The 17635-nt window shown below is 47.8% G+C and overlaps 1 protein-coding gene across 1 annotated transcript; it reads left to right on the top strand.

Annotated features, from left to right (window-relative positions):
* The first annotated feature begins 1743 nt into the window (after positions 1 to 1743).
* On the top strand, positions 1744 to 9282 carry ASB16 (ankyrin repeat and SOCS box containing 16). Its single transcript, NM_001101188.1, is given in 5 exon segments — positions 1744 to 2119; positions 4183 to 4450; positions 6494 to 6986; positions 7311 to 7424; positions 7920 to 9282. Coding segments are annotated over 5 exon segments (1362 nt in total). The 5' UTR covers positions 1744 to 1818; the 3' UTR covers positions 8106 to 9282.
* Positions 9283 to 17635: the final 8353 nt, after the last annotated feature.

A 17635-nucleotide genomic window follows, 5' to 3' on the forward strand; every position in this document is an offset into this window, starting at 1 on the left:
ACGCAGGAGGCCAGCCTGTAACAAGACCTACTGTGTGCCATGACCTGCCGGGGACCAGAAACCCAACTGAACCCACTCAGGTCCTGCTCTGGAGCCACAGTACATGGGCACACACGAGGCCCTCCAGAGCATGGATGGGGGGCAGCTGGAGCCTCAGGGGTGGGAGATCTGAGCAGGTGTCTCCCAGAGCAGGCGACCTTTGAGGGATGAGTCAGAAGGGACTTCCAAGCGGAGGGAACAGCAGGGAAGGGCGAGGAAATGTGAGGGGAATGATGCCTGATGCAGAGCCAAACCAGGGCACGGGGGTTAGTGGGAGAGGGCAGGAGTCAGCAAACGTTTTAAGCTGGGAAATGAACCATTTCAGACAGATCCTTCCCTATGGGCAGTGGAGCAGAAGAGGGGACACCAGGTAGGAGGCCAGGCTGGTCTGGGTTAAAGGTCTTGAGATGGTAATTGAAAATGTGAGAATGAGGTGGAGTGTGTGTGTGTGTGTGTGTCTGTGTGTGTCTGTGTGTGTCTGTGTGTGTGTCTTGAGATGCTAACTGAAAATGTGAGAATGAGGTGGAGAGTGCACGCGCGCGCACGTGTGTGTGTGTGTGTGTGTGTGTGTGGACAGGGACAGCCAGGGCGTGCAGTCAGGGCAGGATGGGGACAGGCCGACCCTGAGGGGCTGAGAGGCCACCCTCCTCCACCCAGGAACTGAGGAGAGTTTCTGGGGCCAGGATTGGCCAGCCTCCCTCCTGCCCTCCCCTTCACTGCTGGGAACTCACAGCAGCTAGTGCTGTTTGACGGCCTCATTCCTCCCCCTAGAGGCTCCTGAAAGCAGAGCACTTTGGGTGAGTGGTTTTGCAGCTTGAGGGTCTCCATGGTCCCCAGAGTTGTGAAGTCAAGCCCTTGGTCCTCCTCAGGCAGGCATGTGAGCCCTTTTAGGAGCTAGGGAAATCAAATAAGAAAACCCTAACCAAGATTCACTGAAGGCATCGTTAGGGACCATGCTGTCCTGCTTGGAAGGTGGGGAGAGGCGCTCTTACTGAATCACTCCATCTCTGGAGTCAGACACACAGGATCCCAGCCTGGCTCCCCCTCACAAGCTGTGACCTTGAGCAAGTAGTTTCACTTTGCTAAGCCTTAAGTGCCTCATCCATGAAACAGACATAAGACCACCCATCTCAGAGGTGTTCAAACTGTGATAATCAGCCTGATCATATAATTTATTGTCAAAACCAAGGTTGCTGTTTACCCGGGGAGAGCCAAGAAATCTGTATGGTGATCTGAGTAAAGGTAGATATAAAAACAATCTGAGTATTCTAAAGCTCTGGGCTCATATGTATGGAGTTAGTGTTGTTAATGCAGATGCTGAGCAGAGCTGTTGGAACTCCAGTGTGACCTGCCAGTATTTCCTGGGCTGGGGTCTGGTCTCCAGCCAACATCAGAGAGCCCTGTCCAGTCCATTTCCCTGATTGATTCATTCGCCTTGGACGTGGCCGACTCAAGATACTCCAGAAAGTGGGAGAATGCAGACCTGGGGTTCAGCTGGGGGCCGGCTCCCCAGTCTGAGGGTATCCACAGGGGCCATCCCAACCCGGGGCTGGGGACTGGCCCAACACCTTCTCTGCACCAAGATCATGACTCTGGGCAAACCCTGTTTATCAGAGCAGTGAAGGGCCTATTTATAGTCTCAGCTGCTCCTTTCTCTGGGTCACGGGTGAGGGGGCAGGGTGGCTCCTCAGAGCAAGGGTGGCAGTCAGGCGAGGGAACCAGCCCTGCCCAGCTGCTGCTGCCCAGACTCCTGGATCCCCCGCCCTGGGCCCCCCTGCCATGGCGGAGGAGACCTTCCCCTTCACCTCCTCCACCCTGCGCTCTCTCCGCCTCCAGCGGGAGTGGCTGGAATGGGAGGACCGGCGGCGGGCAGCAGCCCAGCAGTGCCGGAGCCAAAGATGCCCCCCAAGTTCCCAAGCCCGGCTCACTAGGCCACGCCGCTCCTGCCGGGACCCAGCTGTGCACAATGCCCTGTTTTCTGGTGAGCTACAGCAGATCCAAGCCCTGTTCCAAGATGAAGACGCTGCCAACATGATTGTGGAGACTGTGAGCAACCAGCTGGCCTGGTCAGCTGAACAGGGTAAGGAGCACCTGGTGGGGGCAGAAGTGGAGGGGTAGGGAGGAAGGTGGGGGTGGGGATGGGAGAGAGCCTGGGCCCAATCTCCCCTTTCCAGCCCAGAGAATAGACCATCCCCTCCCACTGCCCATTGTAGATCCCTCCTAAACAGAGCTGAGGCATGCTTAGTGGTTTGTATGTCTTTCAGAATTAAAGTTATATTAACATGTTGTTGGAATTACATAGAAATACATGTATGTGTGCCAAGTCTGACTCTTTGCGACTCTATGGACTGTAGCCCGCCAGGCTCCTCTATCCATGGGATTTTCCAGGCAAGAATACTGGAGTGGGTTGCTATTTCCTTCTCCAGGGGATCTTCAAGACTCAGGGATCGAACCCGTGTCTCTTGAGTCTCTTGTGTTGGCAGGAGGGTTCTTTACCACTAGCGCCACCTGGGAAGCCCACATAGAAATACAATTATATTCTAATGCAATTTTTTCTTCTGGATATATATCCACACAAATATTTTTTCTCTCATAGAATGAAATTATACACCAGATGCTATTTATAGCCTGATTTTTTTTCATGTAACATGTTTCTGTGGCAATAACCATTAAGTCCATATAGTATTTTAAATAGATGCATAAATTCTATTGTATGGTTGGCCCATGATTTATACAGTGTTAGTCTCTCAGTCATGTCTGACTCTTTGAGACCCCACCAGGCTCCTCTGTGCATGGGATTTTCCAGGCAAGAATACTGGAGTGGGCTGCCATTTCCTTCTCCAGGGGATCTTCCAACCCAAGGATCAAACATGGGTCTTCTGCATTGCAGGTAGATTCTTTATCATCTGAGCCACCCAGGAAAACCCAATAGATTGGTTAGATTAGATTCCTTTTTTTTAAAATCTACTTTAAATAACAATATGACCAACATCTTTGTATCCTTAGGATCTAACTATCTGCCAATAAAAACTAATTAAAAAAAAGATCACTCCATTCTTAAGATTGACAAGGAGAAAAGACCAAAAAAAGACCAGACAAAAAAAGAGGAAAAAAAAACCAACACACACAAAAAAGAAAAACTGATTAACAGGAAATTGCCTCAGCCCCCACCTATGGATTTGGGGGTTCAAAATCCTTGAAGAATTTACGCTGTTAGTCACCACTGGCTCCAAGGTCCTTTAGCCGCTAGAGATGTGACCCCACCCAGGGCATCTCGGTCTCATTCGGCAGCGTGTCCCCCATCTCCCAAATGGAACTTGGCCTTAATTTCAATCTTAATAAAAAACAAAGCATGTTTTACCCAAGATTTAGGAAACCCAGGGATTCGCTTCCCTACAATGCAGACAACTGACAGTCTGATATTAGGCATCTATGTCCTTCAAACAAGACCTTGGCTATTTCCACAATTTGGATCCAACACCAGTCCTATGATCAACCCCTCCTCCTACCCTTCCTTTCCCCACTCCCACCTCTTATCCCCCACCCTCCACCCTTCCCCACACTTTCACCCCACCCTCCCCACCCCAGGAATATCCTAGGACTTCTTCAGCTTTCCTCTTGGCTACTCCCCAAGTCAGTTCCAGGCCCTCCTGTGCATAACTCCTTCCCCTCCCAAATATTAGAGCGCCTAAGTTAACAAAAAGAGCCAAGGACTCCACCAGTAGCTCAAAGACCCAGAAGTTTCCTCAATAGGATTCACCTCCTTAGCTGCCCTTGTAGTTTTAAAGAGCAATTAAGGGAATTTGCTGGCAGTCTAGTGGTTAGGACTCAGCACTCTTACTGCCAGGGCCCAGGTTCAACCCCTGGTCAGGGAACTAAGATCCCACAAGCTGCTGAGTAGGGCCAAAAAAAAGAGCAATTAAATGTTTCTTTCTATGACACATATGTTTTTCACAGACTGACAAACTGTTCTAAAAGGCTGTTCCAGATTACACTCTTAATTGAGGGCTTGAGGGAGCCCCTCTCCACAGGTACAGATAGGCACAGGGTTTGTGCTCAGCCCAACATGCAGAGTTGTACACGACAGCATGCCCTGCCCCCTGGCCTCATACACACCCAGCTAAAACTGCCTGCTCTCTCCAGGGTTCTGGGTGCTGACCCCCAAGGCCAAGCACACTGCACCTCTCACCATCGTTGCTGCCCGAGGCTACACCAACTGTGCCCGCTACCTGATCCGGCAGGGAGCTGAGCTGGATGCTCGGGTTGGGGGCCGGGCAGCCTTGCACGAGGCCTGTGCCCGGGCCCAGTTCGACTGTGTGCAGTTGCTGGTGACCTTCGGCGCCAAGGTCAACGTGTTGTCCGAGGAAGGCACAACCCCCTTGCACCTCTGCACAGTCCCCGAGTCCTTACAGTAGGTGTCCAGGGGTTGAGATGGTTTGGGGAGGCGGAGTGTGTACATGTGTGCATGTGTGTGTGTGTCTCCAGCTCACATAACAGAAAACATCTCCTTGTAGCAGCTTGGGAGACAGGTCACATTCTCTGAGGATAAAACTGAGACTCAGAAAGGTTTAGTGACCTCTCCAAAGTCACATCAGCTAAGCCCACGAAGCAGAAGCCTTGTTGTTTTGGGGGAAAACTCTTTTCAACTGCAGTTTCCTATTGCCTGGGAACCCTTTGCAGCCACATTCCTAGTTGTTTAGAGGTAGGCATCAAGAAAGATCTGACCTAGTGTTTTCCCATCTTAATATGAGGTACACCTCCTCTTCCCACCTTTTTAAGGTCAACAGGTTCTTGGACCCTCTACATGATGGTATTTGCACTTTTACAAGTCAGGCCCAGAGATAGAGCTGGCGAGGGTAAGGAATCAAGGGCTCCTGGAAGACACTCTACAGCCCCAGTGCTGGGGCCCTCTCCCCACGTAGATCTAGATCAGTGATGGACCCAGAAATGATCCAAAATTTCCAGTCCTTTCTTGAGTTTTATGGGCACGTGGTGTACTTTCTAGCAGACTTGATCCTTTTTTTCCCCCAATTTTTTATTTTATTTATTTCTGGCTGCACTGGGTCTCCCTTGCTGCCTAACAGCTTTCTCTAGTTGTGAGTAGGGGCTACTCGTTGCAGCACTTGGGCTTCTCATTGGGGTGGCTTTTCTTGTTGAAGAGCACAGGCTCTAGGCGTGCAGGCTTCAGTAGCTGCAGCACGTGGGCTCAGTAGTTGTGGCACACAGGCTCAGTTGCTCCGTGGCATGTGGAATCTTCCTGGAACAGGAATCAAACCCATGTCCCCTGCATTGGCAGGTAAATTCCAACCACCGGACCACCAGGGAAGTCCAGACTCAATCCTTTTAAGTGAAATGAGAATGGAACCTGACTGAGCGAGCTTCTTGGAGTTATTTAAATTTAGTATATACATAGAAACAAAAATTAGTCTATGATTAGAATTTACCAAGAAAATAAATTATGTAGTTTGTGGCTGGCTAGATGCTGCTCAACTCTTTGTCCCTGAGCATGCACTGAAGGGAGCTGGAACGCTGTTTTGGGGAATGACCCTTGGTCATCAGGGTTTCACTGGAGTCTGATGGATCTGCTCCTGAGTTTCCAGTGGCTCCTGTTCTGGCTTTTTAAATTACTGTTAGTTTAGTGTGATCATTAATTTAGTTTGCAAGAATGTTTGGTTTACCCCGTGGTGGTTTAACGATGCGAATTTGCCTCAACAGTGTTTGACCTATAATTTTTCCAGGAACTAGAAGACTGAACCAGTGTTCCCTAAAGCTGTGCTCCCTATAGACTGTGCTCCCTAAAATCTGGTTTGGGTTTGGTTGTTTTCTCTAGAGGGAGTGGAGTAAGGGGGACACCCAAGTGCCTTTCCTTTGCTGGAGTGGGTGTGGTTGGCCAAGAAGGGTGGTCTTTATATTTGGGAAGCCCTTCATGTTTGGAGGCAGGAAGAAAATACTAATTAGAACTTTGGATTTTTTTTTTTTTTACTTTAACTAATTAGGACTTCTATTTCTATTTTCTTTTGTGGTGGGGGGGAAGGGTTACACTCAATTTTCTATGCTTCATTGTGTACAGATTAATGGGTTTTCAAGACTTTTTTTGAAAAGTGGCTATCAAAAGGTTAGGAGAGACCACTCACAAGTGATTCAGAGCCAGGCCTTGGGGTCCCAATCTGATGGGGGAGTCAGGTTAGATTCTGGGAGGCACAGTCTCAGGCAATGAGTATTAATTACCCTGCAGTCACTAACTTGCTGTGTGTCCTGAGCTGCACCACAACCTTTCTGGGCTGAAAACCGAAATGTTCCAGGTGGCTTGGATGGGCCCTCCTCCTCTTCTGTCTAGGCACGGGGCCTCCATGAGTCTGGCGGTGGTCAACAGGCTCACCTGAGCCAAGAGGGGTGGGAAGAAGGGGTCAAGGATGACAGGATTTGCCTCGGGGGCCTTGTACCTTGTCCCCAGGTGCGCCAAGCTGCTGCTGGAGGCCGGAGCGACTGTGAACTTGGCCGCGCGAGACAGCGAGGTGACGCCCCTGCACGTGGCCGCGGCACGCGGCCTGGAGGGGCATGTGGCTCTCTACCTGGAGCATGGCGCCGATGTGAACCTGCGCACAAGCCAGGGCGAGACGGCCCTGAACGCGGCGTGCGCTGGGGCCGAGGGGCCGAGCAGCAGCCGTCGCCACCAGGCCGCCGCGCGCCGGCTTCTGGAGGCTGGGGCCGATGCCCGGGCGGCCGGACGCAAGCGCCACACGCCGCTGCACAACGCCTGTGCCAACGGCTGCGGGGGTCTGGCTGAGCTGCTGCTGCGCCACGGGGCCTGTGCGGCGGTCCCCAACGGAGCGGGCCAAACGCCCATGGACTGCGCACTGCAGGCTGTCCAGGACGCCCCCAACTGGGAACCCGAGGTCCTCTTTGCCGCGCTGCTGGACTATGGGGCCCAGCCTGTACGCCCAGAGGTGAGAGGCTCCTGGCGGGCAGGGGTGCCTGGAACTGGAATTGCCCAGCTACCGGGGAAGAGAAGCCAAAAGATAGAGCCCATCGTCTATGCCAGAGGTCGGTCCCCATCTAGGGAAGGACCAGCGAGAGTTAGGGAGGAGAGTGTCCAACAGAGAAAAAAGCCCCCAAGGAGATTGGAACACACTTGAAATGTGGGATAAACTGAGGCTAGAGAAGGATTAGGAGGGACTCAGATCTTGGCATCTCAAATTGGGATATAACTATAGTGGCCCAGGCTGGTTGGTAGAAGCATGGTGCCCTTAAGAATCTCTTCTGGTTTCTAGATGCTGAGACACTGTGCCAACTTCCCTCGGGCCCTAGAAGTCCTGCTTAATGCCTACCCTTGTGTCCCATCCTGTGATACCTGGGTGGAGGCCGTGCTTCCTGAGTTGTGGCAGGTATGTCCACCCCACCAGCACAGCTCCTTCCTGGGCTCTGAGGGAGGTAGAGAGGAAGGGTGAACCCTAGGCCTATACCCCCAGGATGGGCTTCCTGGAAGCAGGAGCAAGGGGAACCCTGGGCTGGAGGAGGATGGGCAGAGTGAAACCTCTGGGTACCCTGCCCCCGGCAGCTTAGAACAACCTTTAATTACACACACCTCTCTAGCCTCTCTCTTACCTGCATCAGTATAGACATTTATCAGGCATCTCTGACTCAGTAGACAGCACTGTTGGAGTTGGGGGAGGTGGGTGTAGACATGGCTGAGACCCTGCTCTGCAGTGTGGTCTCAGCTCCCATGACCCCTGCAGGGCCTTTGGTTCTGAATCTGAGTCCTGTGAGATATGCTACATGCCCAGGTGGATCCATGTTGTAGAATCTCAGGGCCCCACCACTAGGTTGCCCCCAGAGGGAAGGGTGTTGGGCCATCTGACCCTGTTCCACTCCTGGCCTAGGAGCACGAAGCCTTCTATAGCTCGGTCCTGAGCATGGTGAACCAGCCAAGACGGCTGCAGCACCTGGCCCGGCTGGCTATGCGTGCTCAGCTGGGTAGCCGTTGCCGAGAGGCTGCCTCCTGCCTCCCACTGCCCCCGCTCCTCAAGGACTACTTGTTGCTGCATGTGGAGGGGCGTATCCAGTGAGCCCCATGCCCAGCCACTCCCAGAGCTTGTCCTTCCCCCTCCATCAGTAATCCCTCCCAACCCTGGAGGACTAGTCTCTGACCTTCTTGTCCACACTGTTGTCCACATGTCCTTCGGGGCCAGCTCATCCATTTATTGGCTTCTTGAGCCACCTGCTGACCTCCAACCCGACCTGAACTTCAGCTCCTCTCTCTAATGGGAAGGTCTGCAGATTCAACCTTTGCCCGCATCCTCCTCCTTTGCCTAAATGGATGATGGCCCCTCCATCTAGGCAGACCCCAAGCCAGGAGGAAGTGATCTTGTCATCCCGTCTCCCCTGCTCCTCATGTACCCATTCAGCCTCCTAAAGAGGGACAGACTCTGCCTCTAGCTGTACTGCCAATGCCCGATCTACCTTTGTCACCTTGAGGGAGGACCTCACTGACAGGTCTTGAAATCCCCATGCCCTGCAAGGATGCTGGAATGACCTTTGGGAATCAGAGCTCTGATCATGACCTTCAGTGGCTCTACACTACCTTCAGGCTAATATCAAAACTCAACAAGGCAGAATAAGTATTTACTCCCTGCCTCCGCCAAGCTCTCTGGCCTCCTGCTATTGCTTTCCCCTTCTAAGGCCCCTGTAACCCAGCCTTAGCAAATGAGTTGATTGCCAGATATGAGCTTCTCCCCTTAGCTTCCACGCACCTACTTGTGCTGTTCCCTCTGCTTGGTCTACCCTTCCCACATCTTTTTTTGCCTTGGTTGAAGCTGATATGATCCTCAAGACTCAGCCCAATAGCCCTCTCTCTGCAGAGCCTATTTCAACTCCGGTAGGTAGCCTTCCTTGGTATTGTACTTATTTATTTAGGAACCTATATCTGCCTCAATGACACTGAGACCGGACTATATTCCTTAAACAGGCCTTTCAGGAAATGGCTGTTGAGGGAGAAAGAAATGCATGATGTCCATGACCCATTTATGGTTGTGTTCCCCACCCCCCAGTGATGCACAGTGTCTTAAACTATGGTCTTGTGGTCTTTGAGGATCCATGACAGGAGAACCAGCCATCAGCTTTCCCCTACTCTCTCTCACTTCCTGCTCTGGTCCCAGAGGCAAAATTACCACTATTCATCCTTAAGAGGAAGCTTTTTAAGCTAAGCCAGTTTTTATGAATGCAAATAAATGATTTGTGCACAGACCAAAGTGTGGCTGTTGTTAGGTTGAAATATGCCTGAGATACCCATCGCTCCATGTTTATTCCCCATCCTTTGTACTCTTCTGTATCCCCAAGTTTTCTGCACAGATCAGTTGTTACTCTTGTGATAGGAAAAAGGGTGTAAGAACAACACAGGAGGACTTCCCTGGTGGTCCAATGGTTAAGATTCCACCAGCCAATGCAGGGAACAAGGGTTTGATCCCTGGTCAGGGAAGATCCCATGTGCCTAGGGACAACTAAGCCCATGTGCCACAACTACTGAGCCCACGCACCAAGAGCCCATGCTCTGCAACGATAGAAGCCACCTCAATGAGAAGCCCACACACTGCAGCTAGAGAGTAGCCTCCGCTTGCCGCAACTAGAAAAAGCCCGTGTGCAGCAACGAAGACCCAGCACAACCAAAAGGAATTAATTACTTAATTTTAAAATTGTGTGTGTGTGTGTTTTTTTAAAGTACAACAAGAGGAACCTTTCCAGACCCTGAACTTTCAGTACCCACTGGAGGAGGTAGCTGTCAGCAGCCTGTTCTCCTGTCCCTTTGCTGAAGTGAGGGACTCTGGGCTCTCTACTCTCACTGCCATGTGGAGTCACATGGTAGAGACAGATCAGGAGTCCTGGGTCAGCCTTTTTGCAGCTGCTGCCCATCCTCCCCTCCTCTGCAGAGAGTCGCATCTGTAGGTATTTCCTTTCAATAACTAGAAGATAGTCTTTGACCTCGTTATACAGAGTAGCAACCTCTCCTTTCTGGATGAAATTTTTGCTTTAATTTCACAGATCCAAAAGGCCAAGTGAAGAGACAGAAGTACCCTCTAGTCCTGGGGCCAAGCCAGGAGCCTCACTCTCAGGGGAGAATACTAAGCTGTCTCCCCCTTTAGAGCAGGCAGACCCCAGTGAGTGTGGCTTTTTCTGGTATTCTTACAATGACAAGATACCCAATTTAAAAAGTCCCAAAGACGCATGTGATTATGTATCTGATTTTGGGATGAGATTTTTCTATGTAAAAGCATAGAAGAAAAAAGACTCATCTGGATACAGACTTATCTGGATACAGAAAAAAATTTAAATTTGGTTATAAAAGCCCTGAATCATAAACACAAATAAAAGGCAAAATGTTGACAAAAGTATCTGCCACTAAAAGATTTCCTTTTCTTGATGTCTGAGGGCAGGAATGACATCTCTTTTATTTACCATTGCTGACTTGGTGCTTGTACAGTGTCTTGCAGAGAGTGGACACGCAAATATCTGTCAAAGTAATGAATGGTCATGCTCAACCTCACCAGTAATTAAGGAAATGCAAATTAAAACAATAATAAGATACAATTCTCTTACTAGATTGAGGGACTGGTTTTTTCTGGTTGTGCCACACAGATTGCAGGATCTTAGTTCCCTGACCAGGGATTGAATCGGGCCACTGTGGTGAAAGCACCGAGTCCTAACCACTGGACCACGAGGGAATTCCTTCGGGGGGTACATTTTAAAGACTAATACTCAGTACCTGTGATGATTTGGAGACACAAGTTCTTGCTCATACAAGGGGGTCAGAAAGGAAACTGCCTCTTTGATGGGCAATTAAGCAATGCCCTTCAATTGCTCCCCAGTTACACCAAAGGCTGGTACACACGGCAGTATTCATCCCAGCCTTGCTTGCAACAACTCAACATGTGGGAAATGGTAAACAAATCCACACTGTGGAATATAATTCAGTCCTTACAAAGGGTATACCCGCAGCAGGAGAGATCTGGGCATAGAGTCCAAGTGACGAGCACGTGTACTGCCTTGGGAAAGATTACCAAGACTATTACCAAGGTTGAAATATAACATGTACAGCAAGCAAAACCAAACCTCATGATTGAAGCTGAATAGAAAAAGGCCTGAAAGGCAGGTGCCCAAGAATTTCCTCTGAGGAGAGAGGAACTGTGCCAGTGGGGCTTTTTATGGTCTGCATTTGAATTTTTGACAAAGGGGTGTACCCATGGATTCTTGGGAAATTTAAAGAAAAATTGAAGGGAAGAGAAGGCAAAAGGCCTAAATTGTTAATTTACAAGGTGGTTGATGAAACATGACAAATGTGCTAGCTCACTAGCGATCCAGTGAATGTAAATTAAAGGAGCAGACACCCCTCTGCCTAGCAAATGGGCAAACATGAAACAACTTATCTAGTGGTTAGGGAAGGAGTACTTTCTGATTTTTTTATAAAATGGATTTACTATAAATGTATTCAGTTAAGGCAACATCCAAGATTCACAGATACATTCATCACTCCGTAGCCATCATAATTTGACATAAAGGTATAAAAATACCCAAGTTCAATATTTTAGGGAAAATAAACAGATAAGGATCTAAGACCCATTGAAATGTTAATTTTAAATGATTATTACATATAAGAGGCCAGCTTTAGACAGTGATGTAGTCCCAACTAAGTCTTCATTCTTTCCTTTCTTTTCCCCTCGTAATTCCTCCACCATCAAAAACCTAACCCCAGGGCTTTCCTGGTGGTACAGTGATTTAAGAATCTGCCTGCCAATGCAGGGTATATAGGTTCGGTGCCTGCTGTAGGAAGATCCCACATGCCACAGAACAACTAAGCCCAGGCACCACAATCACTGAATCTGGGCTCTAAACCCCACGGGCTGCACACTAGAGCCTGTGCTCTGAAACAAGAGAAGCTACCATAATAACAAGCCCACGTACGGTAATGAAGAGTAGTCCCCGCTCACTGCAAATAGAGAAAGCCTGCGTGCAGCAACAAAGCTCCACCACAGCCAAATTATATATATGTATGTGTATATACATATATGTATAATAAATCTTGAAAAACCCTAATCCCAAAAGTCCCTCTTTCAAAAGGTGGCACTAGTGGTAGAGGACCCGTCTCCCAATGCAGAAGACGCAAGATGCAAGATGCGGGTTTGATCCCTGGGTCAGGAAGATCCCCTGGAGGAGGCCATGGCAACCTATTCCATATTCTTGCCTGGAGAATCCCATGCACAGAGGAGTCTGCGGGCTACCATTCATAGGGTTGCAAAGAGTCAGAGTGACTTAGCATAGCAGGACTCAGAACACCCTTAACTGCATCCTGTCCTTTGCTGTACACATTCACAAAATGCATCCCTAGCTCTTCCCCCATCTTCTCTGAATTGCATCTATCATTCGCTTAATAAATTTTTATCAAGTATTTGCTGCATGCAGGCACTGGATAGACTTTGGGAATACTGGAATAAAAACAAAACTTAGTTCCTGCCTTCACAGAATTTGGTAAGACAGAAAAATGAAAAATGACATGTAGCGTGGGGAATGTGGGGAATGCTATATAACACAGGGTGTATATCCCTAATCCTGAATAAATGGATCAGGAATCCGGGGCTGTAGGCAAGACAGATTTCCCACATCCTCTGCAGGGCAAGCCCTAGTTGCTGGCTCAGCCCTTCCTGGCTTCAGAGGCCACTGCTCAGTCATTGATTCCCTTCTCAGATTGCATTTATCTTCACTTCTCCCCTTCTCCTCTGTTCTTTCGTCATGGCTTATAAACATCTTTAGGATTCTCCTATTTCTCTAAACCTCCCCCATCTATTCCCTGTTCCTCTCTAGCCTCTACACTGTTTGGGGGGACAAGAACATTATTAGGGCTCTCCTGACACAACTGAAGCGACTTAGCAGCAGCAGCAGCACACTGTTGATGGGCATGAAAATAGGTACAACCTTCTAGAGAACAACGCAGCACCGTATAGCAAAAATCTTAAAAATGTGAACATCCTTTGACCCAGCAATTCTATTTCCAGGAATAAATTCCTATTTCCAGGAATTTATCCTAGGGGAAAAAAAAATCATGGATGTGTACAAATAACCGTCATCAAAGATGTTTATCAAAGTGCAGTTTAAAAACAAAGTAGTGGGCTTTCCTGATGGCTCAGATGCTAAAGAATCGACCTGCAATGCAGGAAACCAGGGTTGGATCCCTGGTTTGGGAAGATCCTCTCAAGAAGGGAATGGCTACCCACTCCAGTATTCTTGCCTGCTGCAACGACTGAAGCCCACGTGCCCTAGAGCCAGTGCCCCACAACAAGAAAAGCGACTGCAATGAGAAGCCCGAGCACTACAAAGAATAGCCCCTGCTTACCCCAACTAAAGAAAAGCTGCACAGCAAAAAAGACCCAGCCCAAACAAAAATAAAACAACAACAACAACAAAGTAGTAAACGTCCCTGGCGGTCCAGTGGTTGAGACACTGCTTTTCCAACGCTAGGAGTGTGGGTTCTATCCCTGAGCTAAGATCCTACATGCTATGCCGCATGGCCAAACAAAAACAAAAAGCAGCCAAGTACTGAAAACAATCTGAATGTCTGTCCAAATGAGACAATGAATTTAAAAATTACAGTGCAGCATGGAAAGTAATACTGTTGAATATCTATTTAAACTATTCTCTGATGCTCTAAAAATATTCATTGACAAGTGTGGAATGCTTCCTTAAATTAATACTTTATTGGAATATAGTTGATTTAACAATGTTGTGTTAGTTTCTGCTGTATAGAAAAGTGAATCAGTTATGGATAACATATATCCAGTCTTTTTTAGATTCTATTCCCATATAGGTTATTACAGAGTATTAAATAGAGTTCCGTGTACTATTCAATAAGTTCTTACTATCTATTTATATATAGTAGTGCATATATGTCAATCCCAACCTGCCAATTTATCCCTTCCCCTTCCCCTTTCTGGTAACTACAAGTTTGTTTTTCCATCTGTGACTGAACTTCTGTTTTGGAAATAAGTTCATTTGTACCATTTCTTTAGATTCCACATATAAGCAATATCATATGATATTTGTTTTTCTGTCTGTGAAATGCTTTATGGTAATACAATATATATAAGTCGCTTCAGTCGTGTCTGACTCTTTGCGACCCTGTGCACCGTAGCCCACCAGTTCTCCTCTGTCCATGGGATTCTCCAGGCATGAATACTGAAGTGGGTTGCCATGACCTTCTTCAGGAGATCTTCCCGACCCAGGGATCAAACCCATGTCTCTCATGTCTCCTGCATTGGCAGATGGGTTCTTTACCACTAGTGCCACCTGGGAAGGCCACATAGAAACAAAGTCATATTCTAATGCAACTTTTTTCTCTGGATATATAGCCGCACACATATTTTTTCTTTCATAGGATGAAATTATACTCCAGATGCTATTTATGGTAATAGCTAAAGAATAGGAAACCAAAAAAAAAAAAAGAATAGGAAACCAAATATTGACAATAACATCATATAATATATATATATCGTTTTCTATCTTGAAAGTCGCTCAGTTCAGTTCAGTTCAGTCGCTCAGTCGTGTCCGACTCTTTGCAACCCCATGAATTGCAGCACGCCAGGCCTCCCTGTCCATCACCAACTCCTGGAGTTCACTCAGACTCACGTCCATCGAGTCAGTGATGCCATCCAGCCATCTCATCCTCTGTCACCCTCTTCTCCTCCTGCCCCCAATCCCTCCCAGCATCAGGGTCTTTTCCAATGAGTCAACTCCTCGCATGAGGTGGCCAAAGTACTGGAGTTTCAGCTTTAGCATCATTCCTTCCAAAGAAATCCCAGGGCTGATCTCTTTCAGAATGGACTGGTTGGATCTCCTTGCAGTCCAAGGGACTCTCAAGAGTCTTCTCCAACACCACAGTTCAAAAGTCGCTCAGTGGTGTCCAACTCTGTGACACCAGTATTCTCCAGGCCAGAATACTGAAGTGAGTAGCCTTTCCCTTCTCCAGGGGATCTTCCCAACCCAGGAATCAAACCCAGGTCTCCTGCATTGCAGGCAGATTCTTTACCAACTGAGCTATCAAAGAAGCCCTATATATATATTTAGCAAGGAGTGAGTGAGATGGATGATTTTAGCTATACCACTAACTGTATAATTTGGACAGTTATTTGATCTTTCTGAGCCTCGGTTTCCAAATCTGTAAAGTGGATACAATATGATATACTTGATAGGGCTCCTGAGATAATGTATATGAAGTGCTTAGTACAGAGCCTGGCACATAATAAACTCTCAAAACATTAAGTGGTTCAACTCAGTGCTTTTTCATTCCCTCAAATATTTATTGAGAGCCCTTGAACCTGCTATCCTATTTGGAACTTCACTTGGTAAATCTCAGTACTCAGTCTTCAAAATTTTCTTTTTGGCAATGGCATACTGCCTGTGGGATCTTAGTTCCCCAACCAGGGATCGAACCTGGGCCACAGCACTGAAAGCACTGAGTTATGGAGAAATTAAAACAGTACCTCACAATCATAATATTGATCAAAGGAAGTCAGACAGGAGTTTCCCTGGTGGCTCAGTGGTAAATAATTTGCCTGCCAGTGCAGGAAACACAAGTCAGATACCTGATCCAGGAAGATCCCACCTGCCATACAGCAACTAAACCCATGGCCACAACTACTGAGCCTGTGCTCTACAGCCCAGGAGTCACATCTACTTAAGTCCGACCACCCTAAAGCCCATGCTCTGCAAGAAGAGAAGGCACTGCTATAAGAAGTTGGTACAACTCAACTGTCAGGTAGCCCCTGCTCGCCACAACTAGAGAGTAGCCCATGCAGCAGCTAAGACCCAGCACAGCCAAAAAGAAAGAAAGAAAAAAACCCTCAGACAAAATAAGTGCAAAGAGGGACTAAAACTAATACTTGTACATCAATGTTCACAGAAACATTATTTATAATACCCAAAGGTGGAAACAACACAAATGTCCACTGATAGATGATTGGATTAAAAAATGTGATATAAAAAAAAAAAATGTGATATATACATACAATGGAATATTGCTCAGCCTTAAAAAGGAATGAAATTTTGTTATGTTCAGTCGCTCAGTCGTGTCCAACTCTTTGCGACCCCATGAACCGCAACACACCAGGCCTCCCTGTCCATCACCAACTCCCGGAGTCCACCCAAACCCATGTCCATTGTGTCAGTGATGCCATCCAACCATCTCATCCTCTGTCATCCCCTTCTCCTCCTGCCCTCAATCATTCCCAGCATCAGGGTCTTTTCAAATGAGTCAGCTCTTCGCATCAGGTCTACAACATAGATAATCCTTGAAAACATCCTAAGTGAAATAAACCAGACAAAAAGGATAGATATTGTATAATTCCACTTACATGAGTTACCTAGAATAGGCAAATTCACAGAAGACATAAAGTAGAATAAAGTGGGGAGGAGGAAAAATGGATACAAGAAAATGGACAGTAATGATGGGTACACAACACTGTGAATTAATACCACTGAACTAGACACTTTTAATAGTCAAGTTTTATTTATATTTTACCACAATAAAAAAGGCTGAAAAAGAAAAAAAAAAAAGCCACACACCAAGAGTACATACTGTTTGATTCCACTTGTACAAAATACATAACCAGAAAACTAATCTATGGTGGTAGAAATCAGAATAGTGACTACTCTTTGGAAGTGAGTGGCTGGAAGAGGACTGAAGGGCCATTCTGTGGTCATTTTCTGTTGCTTGATCCGAGTCCCGGTTCCACCGATGTGTTCAGTTGGTGAAAACTACCGAGCTCTTCGCTTTTGAGTTTGCCCGTCTGTATTATTTATACTTCAATCAATAGTTCACCGGAAAACAACAGCATCTCCTCACCCCGCCACAGAACGTCTTTAGAACAAATTTTAATTGCAAAAATCCTCTTGTAAGCTGAACCATTTCCCCCTTTCTTGGGGCTCCTGCTTTTCCGGTGCCCTAAGCCTGCAAGGAATCTGTGCCTTCTTTGAAATGGTTTCTTGCCTTATTTACCAAGGATCCACACTACCTGGGGCCGCATTCTCGGAGAACCGGACGGTGATTAAATTGTCTGTAATCTCGTCTAGTCCCGAGTTGAACTCTTGGAGGTCAGAAAGACCAGTCTCGGCTGATTCGGCTAATCCAGAGCTCAAAGCGCGTTGCAGACTAGTAATAAATCCAATCAGCCCGGGAGGCTTGGAGCAAGGCCGGAAGAAGAAAGTTGCGAAGAGGAAAAAGACGCTCTGCTCTGCCCAACGGTGCCAGCCTGCTTGTACGTCCAGATGCGAAGCCACACCCCTTCTCCCAAGCACCTCCCCTAATTTCCTCCTGGCCCTGCCTCTCAACCCTTGGCTTCGTAGACCTCGCCCACTAGGCGTGGCTCTGCCCTGGGAGGACCAGGATCCCGCCAACCATGACTCCGCCCCTCCTTCCGCTAAGAAACCTGTCCCTTTTATTTAAAGAATACGTTTACGTCAGCCCGCTATACGTAGATTTTCGTCATCGTTGCAAGGCACGGGGGCGGAACTTCCTGTCTCTGGTTCTAACAGCTTCCGGGAGAAGCCGGAAGAGACC

The sequence above is a fragment of the Bos taurus genome, chromosome 19 (assembly GCF_002263795.3).
Source record: "Bos taurus isolate L1 Dominette 01449 registration number 42190680 breed Hereford chromosome 19, ARS-UCD2.0, whole genome shotgun sequence".
In the NCBI taxonomy this organism is placed as follows: domain Eukaryota; kingdom Metazoa; phylum Chordata; class Mammalia; order Artiodactyla; family Bovidae; genus Bos; species Bos taurus.